The 14,658-nt window shown below is 42.3% G+C and overlaps 1 protein-coding gene across 4 annotated transcripts in view; it reads left to right on the top strand.

Moving 5' to 3' along the window:
- The window catches only part of MAP2K5 (mitogen-activated protein kinase kinase 5), a 168,808-nt gene that overhangs the window by 111,151 nt on the left and 42,999 nt on the right, over positions 1 to 14,658 (top strand). For 3 of the 4 annotated variants that reach the window (XM_060694751.2, XM_060694750.2, XM_087877928.1), the window contains exons 18-19: positions 8,094 to 8,120; positions 8,442 to 8,474. In XM_060694751.2, coding sequence (XP_060550734.2) covers positions 8,094 to 8,120; positions 8,442 to 8,474 — 60 coding nt within the window. The remainder of the gene's footprint in view (positions 1 to 8,093; positions 8,121 to 8,441; positions 8,475 to 14,658) is intronic. The other variant, XM_060694752.2, reaches the window with a different exon arrangement.

Raw genomic sequence — 14,658 nt, 5'->3', positions numbered from 1 at the left:
AAGAATAAAAGCTATATACACTACGACTACCTTGCAAAACCAACCACAGAAACTTTGCGACTATGTAAAATGAAGAGTGAGATACAGAAAACTGGATGGGCATCAAGAAGGTGATGACCCCCCAAATATATGTATATTGTGAAGGTTAAAAATAACCAGCATTTAAAGGATAGTTAAATGTTAAGTTGTTTAAAGATTATTTTAAAATGTCTGTAACTCAAAAGATTTTAACCTGATACCAAGAAGCCCAACCCATCCAGAGTCAGCATTCCACATTGGAGGCATCTCATCTCCTCCCTTGAAGTCCCTCTCTTGGCTCCTGAATAAAGCATCTTCTTCCATGGGAGGAATGGATCTGCTGTCTGATCTTCTCGAAGGAAAGACGTCCACCTGAACAGGCCTTTAAAGATTACCCTCTGTCCTCAGTACCAATATTAGTCAGAAGACAGCCGATGTAAGACTTCCAAAATGTAAACAACGTGAAATGGCTTTCTTAAGACCAACCAATTAGATGTTTCATCACTGCTTCCTGCATGAATCAGAGATACCAATCTGTCTCCAAGGTCAGGCCCACGTTTTCCCTTAATTCTGTCTGGAGGGGCTGGATCCAAAGTATCCCAGGAGGGGTGCTGCTGACAAAACTGACCAGAAGCTTTTTGGCACCTGAAAAGACAAGCTGTCTCTTCGGGGGGCGGGGGGGGGATATGAAACCCCAGATTCCCATTGAAATGGGTGCAGGGAGTTGGGGATGTGGCGTCTCCAATATGATTCCTGATGAGAATGGAAGGAAAGGACTGTGTTGTCCTTTCCGCAGTTCCAAGAAGGTTCCACACCCATTTGCACTATCCAGGTGACCCTTAAGGCACAGATAAACCTCCAAGTGGCCTCAACGACTCTCAGAAAGAGTGCTAATGACCAGATGACTGCAAGGAATATAGATTCTTCCATTCTCCACCATTTAGTCAGAACTGAAGAAGCTTCTTGGGTGAGAAGCAAAACGTCTTCAAGCAAAAACAAAGGAAGTCCAGTTGTCTCTTGAAAAAGCACCTTTGGGACAACCAAGGCCTGGATGATTGAGAATCTCCACAGAGCTTCTTCCTTTTGCAATACCAAACATTTTGCAAAAAGCTCTTGATTCAAAAGCCATTTTTTTCCCTTGGGGGGGGAAGAGAAAAGAAATATTTTGTTTCAGCAATTCCTCCCTCATTATGATTCCTGTTAGTGCAATTGAATGGTGGGTCAAAGAACCCTTCATCCAAGGACTTCCATTTAAAAGCAATTCATTTATTTGCAGCATCTTAAAGGGGTGAGTAATTGGCTGGTTTTAATTGAAGCTGTTGCTCCGGCTCCTTCATACTAGCAAGCTCCAAGGTTCTTTTTCTTGTGTGTAATCCATAATATTGACCATGTTTGGCCTGTTTTCATTTTGATGTAAGAGCTGCTTGTCAAAGGAAGAGAGAAAGGACATATAATTTTGTTTAACTAGAAAAGCTGCTTCGCTGATATTTTCCTTTTTCAATTGATTGAAGTATCATTTAAACATTTATTTTGTGGAATAATTGAAGAGCAGCAAACAGCCAGTTTCAGAATAACAGCGAAATCTGTTGTCATTTAACGTATAACTGTTTGGAACCATTTAAAAGACATTAAACATTGTTCACATGTTGATGTCAAAATAATGCTGTTTTCCATGGTGAGTTGTAAGAAAAGAAGAGCTATATTTTATTAGTCTTCACAGAAAATAAAGGAGTTAATCTATTATTTACTCTTTCAATTTAAAAAAAAAACTTAAAGTTCATTTTATACGGGTTTTCTCACTCAATATGTACAGAACACCTACAAATATGTAGATTTTCATGAACTGACATCTTCCGTTCTTACCAAAATACAGTTTAAAATTCAGTATAGTTTTCCCATTTAAGAATAAATCATGACACTGTTGCATTACAGCACATCAAACTTGCTTACATACATTTTCCGTGAGTCAGTGGAATGGGTACAGATACAATTAACTGTCGGCTTTTCAGTAATATCATAGTAGAAGATGCATAATATCACTTTGTTTGTTTGGATAGCATGGGTTACCCAAATAGAGGGAAACGCAATGTAGCTTTTTCTGGCACGGTATACCTACAGAGCTCAAGTGCTGTGGAAAAATGGATTGCTTTGTGGAATAATTCTGAGTGCCATGTTCAGAACAAGGCATTTGAAGGATTATCTTTTTATTCCCAAAGTGTTTCAGCAGAGAGCTCCCATAGTTTTACATGTATTTCCATAACTGGGTAGCTGAAGAGAGTGAGTGAATGAGGGAGGGAGGCAGAAGTACAACATCACAAGTATGAGATTCATATGTTGGCATGAAAAAAGAACAAGTGTTGCTTTGATCCCAAAACAGATTATTTATAGAAGTGAATTGTCATGTTAATATAACCAAAGAAAGGCAGCTTTATTTTTAGTATTTAGAGCTTAGAACAGTGATGGCTGACCTTTTCGGCACTTGAGTGCCCAAAGCGCACACACGCATCCCCAAAATTCAATGTGTGTGCCCCCCGTGCAGGCGCAGCAGAGACCCGAAGACCAGCTGGTTGGTGGGAGGTATGTGCGCATGGGGCAACGGCTCGCGTGCCCACAGAGAGGGCTCTGTGTGCCACCTGTGGCACACGTGCCATAGGTTCGCCATCACGGGCTTAGAAGGTGTTGCAAAAGTACGTTTTCAGTGTAACTTTGCACTTTATGCTATTCTACTGCACTTCATTTTCGCTTTTTGTTTTATGATCTGCTAATCTGGCATACCACCAGATTTATTACTATGAGGAGTTGCTACAACTGTATTTAAGGAAACCTCCAGGAGAGGAGCCAAATATTAAGGAAAGCAGGATGTAAAAATGGTTGGGTTGTTCCCTGAGCAGAAGAAGGGATTCTTTTAGAGTTCCTTGACTGAAGAAAGTGGCTTTTGTTGTTGTTGTTGTTATTGTTATTCAAGGAAGAATAACAGAGGAAGAAATAAAAAACTGGAATTGGGTGCAGGTCAGGCATGTATTTTGCAAAAGTAAAACATCCATGAATTTAACTATTACATGAAATATCTGAAACTTCTTGCATTTTTAACCAGTTTTCCCACCCACCCAACCTTCCTTCTGGGCAGTGGTGAAATTCAATTTTTTTTACTTCCAATTTTGTGGGTGTGGCAGGGGAAGGATACTGCAAAATCCCCATCCCCACCCCACTCCTGGGGAAAGGATATTGCAAAATCTCCATTCCCACCCCACTCTGGGACCAGCCAGAGATGGTATTTGCCGATTCTCTGAACTGCTCAAAATTTCCGTTACCGGTTCTCCAGAACCTGTCAGAACCTGCTGGATTTCACCCCTGCTTCTGGGGATGTCCCAAAGGTGCTTTTTCAAAAGGCAACTGGGCTTTGTTTTTCCTTGAAGACTTTTTGCTTCTCATCCAAGAAGCTTCTTTGGATGAGAAGGCAAAACCTTCTCCCTGAATGCTCCCTCCCACCAGATATTCTGGGCCCTCCTGCCGTGGCATCTATTAACACCCCACCCCACCCCACCCCCATTTTCATCCATCCTCCCAGCACATATATTTTATACTGATGCTTCTCCTGGTGAAATACGTTTGCTGGGTTTTAGCTCATCTTCTTCCATTATCCTAGCTGGGTCCCTTCCTTCTTAGTGTTGAAACTGTGCAAAATGTCCTGCTTTCTCCACCCAGGCAGTAGACTGGAAGCAGGAGAAGGGTCAATTGTATTCAGATACCTGGAATGGACGTTGCATCAAGTAAAATAAAGAGGAAACATGTAAAACGCTTAGCTTTAAAAAAAAACCCAGGTGCCATTTTCTGCTAAATTTGGGCCTGGTAGCTCCAAATGGGTTCAGCTGAGGACACAGAAGTTGGTTCCAGTTGCCCTCTTGTGTTGCATCTTCTGCCCCTCCGGTTCCCAATGTAGGAGATAGATGGTGGGGTAAGAAAAATGTGGGGCATATCCCCACAGCCCTACTGTCATCGAAACCAGAGCAATAGAATACAGGTAGTCTTCAACTTACAACAGTTCATTTAGTGACCATTCAAAGTTTAACGACATAAATCACGAAAAGTGACTTATGACCATTTTTCACATTTACGACCTTTGCAGCATCGCCACGGTCAGGTGATCGAAATTCAGGCGGTTGGCAAATGGTTCATACTTATGGCCGTTGCTGTGTCCCAGGGTCATGTGTACCCCTTTTGGCGACCTTCTGACAAGCAAATCAAATCTGGTGAGGCCAGATTCACTTAACAACTGGGTTACTAACTAATCAACTGCACTGATTCATTTAACAACTGTGGCAAGAAAGGTAAAATCGGGAAAAAGTCACTTCACAAATGTCTCGCTTAACAATAGAAATTTTGGGCTCAATTGTGGTCGTACGTTGAGGACTATCTGTACAGGCTTCCCTAACTTGGCCTGCCTAGAGATGTTAGGACTGCAGCTCCCAGCATTCCCAGTTGCTCTGCAGGATACCTAGATTGGGGAAAGTTCATAGGTTTCTTTGCTGGGACTCACCATACAGGTAGTCCTTGACTTAGGACCACAATTGGGACTGGAACTTCCATCGCTAAGTAATGCAGCTGGGAGTCCTCACATGATTGCCTGATTTTATGACTTTTTTTGACTGCAGTTGTGAAGTGAATCCAGCTTTCCCCATTGACTGTGGTTGTCAGACTCCAGCTGGGAAAGTCACAAATGGGTTGTATAAACAGAGGCATAGAATAAAAATCACGTGAAGTATTAGTACCGCTTTATAAAATTCTATAGTAAGACCACACCTGGAATTCTGCAACCAGTTTTGGTCCCCATACTATAAAAAAGATGTTGAGACTTTGGAAAAAGTTCAGAGAAGAGCAACTAAGATGATCAAAGGCCTGGAGAATAAAACACATGAAGAATGGCTGCAGGAATTGGGTATGGCCAGTCTAAAGAAAAGAATTAGGGGTGACATGATAGCAGTATTCCAGTATTTGAGGGGCTGCCACAAAGAAGAGGGGGGTCAAATTATTCTCCAAAGCACCAGAGGGCAGGATAAGAAACAATGGAGAACTTCAGAAGTGGTGGGGGCTCTATCCCTGTGGGTTTTTAAGAAGAAACTAGACAGTCACTTGTCTGGAATGCTATAAGGTCTGCTTGAGTAGGGGGTTGGACTAGAAGACCTCCAAGGTCCCTTCCAGCTCATTTGTTCTAATTTAAATGGCGATCACGTGACTGGGAGCTGCAATGATGGTAAATACATGGCAGACAAAATATAAATAATGTATCGAAGGAGTAATATGGATTACCCTTTGAAACTGAATGTACTGGAGTTTCTACACAGAAGCCTGAGTGGCGCAGCAGACTAATGCTACTGTTAAAGGTAGTATTTAGCTTCCAGCTGCCTGCAATTACTGCGAGTTCAATTCTCACCAGGCTCAAGGTTGACTCAGCCTTCCATCCTTCCGAGGTAGGTAAAATGAGGACCCGGATTGTGGGGGCAATAAGCTGACTTTGTATAAAAAAGAACACCACTTAGAGGGGGCTGAAAGCCCTACTAAGCAGGTATATACAAAAGTATGAAGGCTATTGTTTAACGCATTGTAAGCCGCCCTGAGTCTCCGGAGAAGGGCGGCATATAAATAAAAAAAAAATTTTTTTTAAAAAGCTACAAATGGATAAAGATGGCAAAAATTTTGAGAAAAGAGACAAAGAAGAAAACAGGAAATTAGAATTTTATCTGTGGGACTGAATGATGGCCAGGAGGAAGAAGGAAAAAAAAGTACATAGTTGGTTTATTTGATTATGGATAAATAACAATTTTCTATCTCTTGTGATGCTTATCTTGACTGGATAGCATTTTTTTAAAATGTTTCACCGGGTGAAATGGCTTATCTTGCAATATCTATGTTATTTTTTATATGTAAATAAGGGTTACTTATTTACTTATTTACTTAATTCTGGTAATGTTTAACAGTGTTTAATTTTTTAGAATGCTTAATTATTAATTGGGATTAGGTTTTTATTATTAAAGTGAGGGATGAGCAGGATTTAGATTAAATGGAAACGGAGATTATGTATTTATGTTGCTAGGTGTCTCTTAATTTTTACTGGACCTTTGCTGATGTATAAGGAGAGTTGAAGATTTAGAAATAAGTTTAGAGGAAATGGGGTGAAGTATGGAATGAAGATGCATTTGGTTGTATTTTAAGAGACAGTGATCAGTTCTTAATGTTGAATATACTTGCTGGGGATGAAGGAGAAATTTTCTTTTTCTTACTACTTCCTTGGAACATTTTTTTTTCCTACACTTTTTCCTTTTTCTTTTTTATGTATTTTTGTATTAATTTCTCATATTTGACCTGTTTAATATATTTCTTAATAAAATTAGTAGGGGAAAAAAGTAAATACATAACCACTTGCCAAGTGCCTAAATCGCGATTACATGACCATGGGAATCCTCGCGAGCTCTGTTTTTGCTGGCGGAGGGTTGCAGGAGGACGTTGTAAGCAATGATGGAACTCGGGAGCCCATTTTTGCTGGCAGAGGGCTCGGGCCACCACAGGCGCCCCCGACACAAGTGATGTCGAGCTGGCCATGCCCACCCTAGCCATGCCCCGCCAGCCCCCCCCCCAGGTCAAACACAACCCTGATGCAGCCCTCAGTGAAATTGAGTTTAACACTCCTGGTTAAGAGAAACCATTTTTCCTGAATCCGCCCTTCCCACTCTCTTGGAGTGGGGTGGGGGCGTATGTTCAGCTATGGATTTGGGCTGGGTTCCATTGTGCATCATTACCTGGGCAAACTTTTACTTAAGAGAGAAAGCCTCCAGCAAATTGAGAAGAAAGAGCCCATGAAGCCGATGGTCAGCATACCAGCCATTCATCATTTCTGACATTGCTGAGCTGGGAATATTGAATGGGAAGGGTCAACCATTGCAAGAAAAATAAAGATGTTTTAGGTTCCTGCCTTTCCGTGTATCCCAGAAATCTTTTTAAGTAGGCTTTGTGACCTCACAGCCTTTTTATTAACTTAGTTTGGACTTTTTAGATTTTTTTTTTTAGTAAAACTCCCCTTGGCCTGGGGTAGACTATAAATTCTAGTGAATAAATAAAGGGGCATCCAATAGCATACTAGAAAACTGTGGGGACGTGTTGATCTGTGCAAAAGGTTGGATGGATTATTGGCAGCTAGCAGGGACTTCACCTACGGAAGGACACCTTCAGGTCTCTTGGTCCATCCGTGGCTCTCCTGCCCACGAAACTGACTTTCTGAGCAGGTTACCAAAAGCCCAGATTGCTGGAGTGATTTGATTCGTCCATAGAAGATAGAATAGAGTTGGAAGGGACTTGGAGGAGACCCCTATACGATTTTAGTTCAAATCGCGGCTTGAGTCTTGCAGGCACCCATCAAGGCCATTGGGAATAGGGGAATTGCCCCAAAGACATGCATTTCTCGAACCTAAAGTAGGGATACGGAAAGTAGCTTTGGGGTTTGAGAGCGTGTAGTAAACTCTCAAAAGTGGAGCATCAACTAGTATTCACCAAGTACAGGCAGATAGTTCAGCTACATAATTAAAGTTTTCTTAAAAAAAAAAAAAGAGGGGATTATGAGCAGACCCTGGCAGTAATCCAAAATTCTAATTTCTGACTATGATTTAATTTCAATTTTAAATAAATCGGTTTTTAATTTAAAAAGAGTGAGCTTCATAACATTAGCAATGATTGCAACATTAAGCGCAGTGCTCACAATCTAGCAATATAAAACATTATTTATATCTGAATCGTAAACAGCCTTTTGAAATGGATTATGCTTTTTCTCCCTATTCTAATACAACCTGGAGGGTACTAAAAAGTGTTGTGTGAAATTAACATTCTGCTGACTTTCGCCTATAAATGAGAAGCGAGCTATTAACATTTGTGTATTTTCATTATGTAAATTGTGTTAACACATGCCCACAAATTGCCACCAGCGATACAATAATTTTCTCTCAGTGATCATAATGTGTCCAAGTGAGTCATTTTGATTATGACATGCTAATTACATATTGCCTCCCCTTTTTTTCCCCCCTTTTCAGATTCAGAAAAACCAGGGATCTTTAATGGTAAGCTTTATGAGTTTGGGAAAAAAATTCACTTTTCTTTTTCCTGATGGCTGCTTCTTCGCATGCTTGAATGCCTTGTTTTAAACTTAGCAAATTGCATTTTGCGGAAAAAGCAAACCTTTAACTGCCTGTATTAGATTAGGTACCATTAGAAATAATAGGACATCCTGAGCCACGATGTTTTTATAAGAGTTTGCTGCTGTTGATTAATCTTGCTATATTTTATTGCATTAATGATTTTTTTTCCTTTTCCACTCCATGTAAAGATATTGCATATAGCCTAATACTTCTCTCCCCTGTTCCCCCCCCTTTCCATCACAGCCTCTCCAGTTACTCCAGTGCATTGTTGATGAGGTGAGTCGCTGTCTTATGTGCTTTCACTCCTAAAGTCATCCCTAATGGACTGGAAAGCTTATATTTTGTTTCCTAATGAAGCACAATGGCCCAACGTCCTCAACAGCGAGACAAGTTGCCTTGTGCAGCTCTGAGCCGTCGACTCTGCTTGGCCTTGTTCTGCTTTGTGCCGTTTCCTGAGTCTTCCTCTTGAATTCTGGGGGAAATGAGGGTGTTTTCAGGAAAATCTCTCCCTCTCTCTCTTTTTCTTCCCCCTCCTTGGAAAGGAAAAGGGAGACCGTAGAAGCCAGCCCTGCATTAATTGATCACCTCTCCGCCTTGCCAGATGAGGTAATGCAAAGCAAGGCAAGCTGTGATTTGGCTTCTGAAGGAGGCTGGCTTGAGGTGCACTGAAAAAAGGGAGCCACATTAACGGGGGTCAGAGTTGAGTGGTAAACAAGAACAGATTGGAAGGAGGCGTCTTGTGGGAGAAAGTGGTTGTTGACGTGTCTCTTCTGCAAAATCTGGACCTTTCATAATCATTTCATCCCAGTCTGGAGGTTTCCTGCAGGAGCTCCTCCCTATCCAAGCTTCAATATGCTGGTGTCTCCTTCAGCACACGGGCAAATGCCCACCTGCTGCCCTGGGTGACCGGATTGGGACAACTCACCGCTGCCAATTCCCCATGGTCACCTGGCCGCAGGACAACTCAGCACGAGACAATTCAACAAGCACAAAAGTTAAATTAATTTTGACAGAACCCTGACCAAAAACAATAAAATAAAGTCAATCCGGACATACAAGAGTTACAATAATTTCGGCAAAAACGTGGTCACCGATAATAAAAGTACCTGAATGAAATGATTAATACAGCGTTGAATTGTCCTGTCGCCAGTTGTCCTGTGGGAAGTTGGGTGTGGTGAATTGGCCGCAGCGAGTTGTCTTAGACCCCTGGGTGAGAAGGGGCAGCAGCAGCCCCTGCATTTCAGAGGACACTACGCAGCAAAGGGACTGGATGTGCCCCTTTCAAGGTACATAGGATGGCAGAAGGGCCTTCTTTCCTTGAACTCAGCAAACCCGTTGATTTCTGCTTTAGCTTGGGGGAGGTTACTGCAGATCATCCCTCAATGGTCTCCGTTCTTCTCCAGATAGACCGTGTTGCTCCAAGCCTTCTGTGGTGGGGAAAGCAAGGGAATCAAACAGGACAGGCTGGAGCTCCTTTCAGCCCCCACCAGGTCTTTACTGGAGAAGGAAAAACGCGGGTGGGTCGGTTGGTGGGAGGATGCAGCTTAGGAACCAGGGAAAACCAGTGAATGGAATCTGGAAGAAACCGTGAGAATTGTGGCCAGCTGCAGGAACAGGTTATTGAAGCCACCGGAGGCAAGAGGGGGGATCCAGAGGAAAAAATAATCACTCAGGTGAGAGGCTTTTGTTTGTTGCGAGTGCAAGGTGAACAAAGGAGGGGCGGGGCATATCTTGAGCAGTTACTCCTGAATAAGACTGAGGACCCTACTCAGAGGAGTTGGGTTGTATTTTGAGACAAAGACCAGGTCTCGGATCTGGACAGGTCTGTCCAAATTCTTGAACCACTTGCAGTCTTCTAACAGGATCCATTGTTCTGCTGAAACGTCTGCTGAAATGTCTTTTTTTATCTGTATTTTTACTGTATTTTTATTTTTATCTGTATTTTTATCTGTATCTGTATTTCATTTTATCAGATTTCTGCATGGCCACTGCTGAAGTTCTACTGCCTTCACATCCCTTTCATTCTCTCTTTGATTGCTTGTCAGACTGGCACATTCTTGTATCTATCTATCTATCTATCTATCTATCTATCTATCTATCTATCTATCTATCTATCTATCTATCTATCTATCTATCTATCTATCTACACATACACCATATACATATACATATACATATATATATATACATATATATATATATATATATATATACCATATATATATGGTTTCTCCCTGTATAACATTTCCTTCAGGAATGTAATAAAGGAACCTTTATAAGATTGTTTGTTTTGGAGGCTTGCACAATTCTAGAGACTCCTGAATGCTGTGAAAGAGTTTCAGTTGATAAACTTCGCTATTTAAAACATTCTGATCTGACCCTGATATGATTCTGAATCCAATAGATCCTGGAGTTCATGCAAACTGTGAGGATAGGTTCACGTGTTATGATTTGAAGACATAGACAAGACACCTTTAAGGATTTGGTCAATTATTGTCCCCTTGACCCTTTCTCATCATAGATAGCAGTCTTTAGCAGGCAAGAACGGATTGGGTGAGTCCAAGATATAGTTAATATTTCTTACCCTACTAATATTCCCTCCAGTTTCTATGTGTGTCCTACCTCAGAATAATGGGCCAGAATAGAATAGAGCTGGAAGAGACCTTGGAGGTCTTCTAGTCCAGCCCCCTGCTCAAGCAGGAGAACTTATACTATTTCAGATAAGTGACTGTCTAGTCTCTTCTTAAAAACCTCCAGCGATGAAGCACCCACAACATCTGAAGGCAACTTCTGTCCACTGGTTAATTGTCCTCACTCTTAGGAAGTTTCTTCTTAATTCCAGGTTGCTTTTGTCTTTGATTACTTTATTAATTTATTGGGGCAATTACTTCCTGTGATCTGGACTCAATGCTCCCCCAGTTAACATTTACCTTTTTAAGAGTTTCATCACGCTATTGACTTAAGTTCCATTTGCAACCTACTAAAACATCCAAATTGTTTTCACGTGTACTATTGCCAAATTAAGATTTCCTGTGCTTGTGTCATTCATTTTTCTTGCATAAGCAGAAGATTTAAAATATTTCTTGCCATTGAAATTTATCCTCCTGCTCAAACTTATCAAGTCTTTTAAAATCTTATTTCGTTTTCATCTAAAATATTAGACACCCCAAACTATTATTTATGGACTAAGCAATCATCCTGCTAATTAGGAGTTCATTTTATAATACCATCTAGCTTACATTTCACCATTATATTAATAATCAGGAGAGCCACCTGGATGTGCTGGTTAGAAACCAGTTCTAGTGCTGCCTTAGGCACAAAGCCAAGTAGCTGACTTTGGCCAGCCCCCCTCTCTCTCAGCCCCGTGACCACACCCAGTTTTACAATATTTTTTGCAGCGGTTGTTAAGCAAATGTCATTAAACAAATCCATTTTCCCAATTGGCAATTATTCCCGGAAACTGGAAGTAAATGGCAGAAACCAGCTAAAGACGCTGAAAATCATGGTTATGCAACCGTGAGACACTGCAAATGGTTCTAAATCTGCGTCATTGCCAAGTACCGAAAATGCAAACATATGACCCAGAGGGGGGGATGTGCCCATCTGAACATCAAAAAGTAGTTCTGGGGAGATCCATTGTAACTTGAAACAATCACTAAGCAACTGGTTGTTAAGCGAAAACTGCCTCTCTTTGTTTAGTCTTGGGAAATAAAACAGTTGGCGTATGATAGGATTGCGTTCTTCAGATATCTGTAAAGGGGAATATTTGTATCTCAGGATTGAATTGGTGGGTCCTTGGTGCTCTCTGAGCTCAGAGATTTTTCTTGCAGACGTTTCTTTACCCAACTAGCAGTGGTGGGTTCCTCCCTGTTCGGCCCGGTTCTCCCGAGCCGGTAGCGGTGACAATATGATGTCACCGAACCGGTTCTGCCCCCCAAACCCCGCGTTATTCTTCCCTTTTATTTGGTCCCACCCCCAATCTATTGCTGCCTCCTGAGTCCCAGCTGATGGCTAGAGGGAAAAAACCTGTTTAAACTCTTGCCAAGGGGCTTCAAAAGGCCGCCCTACAGCTGATCAGTGTTAAAAGAAAACAAATGAGTAGACCAGTGCCTGCAAAAATAAATGGGTAGATTGGTACAGCTCTGCGAGCAGTTAAAAGCCCGGTAGACCAGTACCTCTGCTAAATCCTAAATAATTGTCACATGACCATCAAGCCACGCCCACAAAATAAGCCACACCCACAGAACCGGTAGTAAAAAAAATTAGAACCCACCCCTGCCAACTAGGTAACATCATCAGTGCTAGTCAGTAGTACTCAGGGAGCACCAAGGACCCCTGACTTCAGATATCTATCCCGGCAATGAGTCTGTTTCCCCTCCCCACTCAAAGGTAGCAAAACAGGTGCTCTCTTTGCTCACTTTCAGAGATACAGGTTAGGTTTTGTCCTCTTTGGCTTTTACCTGTCTGTAAGATGGTGCAGCTTGGAAAGGCAGCCCTGCTGTTGATGCAATTCATTGTCTGCCATCTCCATTAGGATTTTGCTTTTTGTTTACCTGCAAAAAGTCTCAGTTTCAGTTGAAAGGGAAGTTATAAATATTTTAATAAATTTAAAAAGGTGGTTTGCTGCTGATTTGCTTTACAACAGGGGCCCAAACCAAAGTGTCTCCCCGAAGCTGCTAAAATCCAGTGCTCTACACAGAAGACTGCAGGGTAGATGGCCTACTTGTGGTTAGCTGCTGCACTTGAATTCCAGAACTTTTCTGTTAAGCCAGAGCTTGTCCTGCTCACAAGGCTTCCCATGAAATATGTGGTGCGCCTGGTTTCTGTAGTCTGCAATTTTTGCTCTGGAAATCCATTCCACACCATTCAAAGACTTTTGGCAGAGGAGAAATGACATTTTTCAAATGTAACCAACCAGAACAAATACTTTTTTAAAAAAAAATTGATTTATATGCCGCCCTTCTCCGGAGACTCAGGGCAGCTTACAATGCGTTAAGCCTTCAAACTTTTGTATATTTATACAAAATCAGCTTATTGTCCCCACAATCCGGGTCCTCATTTTACCTACCTTAGAAAGGATGGAAGGCTGAGTCAACCTTGAGCCTGGTGGGATTTGAACTTGAAGTAATTGCAGGCAGCTGATGTTAATAACAGTGCTTTAGTCTGCAGCGCCACCAGGGCTCTTACTGTCCCAAAGGTGCTTTTTCAAAAGGCCACTGGACTTTGCTTTTCCTTGAAGACGTTTCCCTTCTCATTCAAGAAGCTTCTTCAGTTCAGATAGGTCTTCAAGAAAAAACAAAGTCCAATGGCTTTTTGAAAAAGCACCTTTGGGACAATCGTGACTTGGACGACTCAGAGTCTCCATAGACAGAATAAATGCTCTTTTCTGACAGGGCATTTTCGTGACTTCAGTCTTTAAAACAGCTTCAGCATGTTTATAAGTGCAAATTACTCTTCAACAGTTGTTGACTTCTGAACTCCAGGCAGAGTTCAGCATCCCGAGATCAGATGTCAGTGCTTTCTGCGGTGGTTGTAGGCCTGGAATGAAGACTGCGCACCAAGTTGATGCTGCAGACCTCAAGCTGGAGAGCGTGTGTATGTGTGTGCTTGTGTGAGAGAGAACTGACACCACGTCGCGTGGGTATAATTGCAAAGATAATCGCAAGGATAGCTTGATGCTTAGTCTCCTGTACAAGGAGCCCCACGCTTAGCCCCATCTAAAATCTCCCAACCCCAAAAGGAGACGATGTTATTTTCCTGCCTGCATAAACAAGTCCAGAGACTTCTCGTGGCCGCTTTTCTGTTCCATTTGCTCTTCCAGCCTCCGGTGTTTTTTTCCTAACAGATGCCCCGCTCACCCTCGAAGCTCCCTGCCTCCAGTCATGAGGACTATGAGCTTCTCTTCTTGGGCGTGTGAGCCGCGCGAGAGCGAGGAGCTCCAAGGAGCACCACCTGCTTCTGAGCGCCACGCGCTGCAGAATGGGGCAATGAAAGCCCCGCTGGCTTCTGGGCTCCCTGCCTTCAGCAGGCGATGAATTCCATTTCTCCTCAGGCCCCGGTGGGTGCCCTACAGATTTTGCTTCCCTCAATGCCTGCCTCATTCTCTTCCTGCTTTCCTCCCTCAGCTCTTTTTAAGATGCAGCCCTGTTGGGGGAGAATAATTGTCCCCACTTAATGGGCTCATGTCTGTGTCTCTTTCTAAATAAGGACCTCATGAGAAAAAGTCTGTTTGCTTTCCGATATGTTGCAGCTGCTGTTGTTTTCGGCACATTCATGATAACGCAAGTCTTAGCTATTAAAAGTGTTTAGTGTTCTAAGACTGATGATCTTGGGCCAAATGCTCCCTTGTGCACCAACTTTGTGAGAGCAAATGAGGACTGGAAAGATCCGGAAACTCAAAAGGGCAAAGTGGGGGGGGAGCCACGTTGCTACCCATCCGCAGCTGCCCTTGTCTGGCAGA

The sequence above is a fragment of the Pantherophis guttatus genome, chromosome 13, assembly GCF_059756535.1.
Source record: "Pantherophis guttatus breed Tessera chromosome 13, ASM5975653v1, whole genome shotgun sequence".
Classification (NCBI taxonomy): domain Eukaryota; kingdom Metazoa; phylum Chordata; class Lepidosauria; order Squamata; family Colubridae; genus Pantherophis; species Pantherophis guttatus.
Note: the sequence above shows the minus strand (reverse complement) of the source record. Positions and strands in the feature narration are given on the sequence as shown.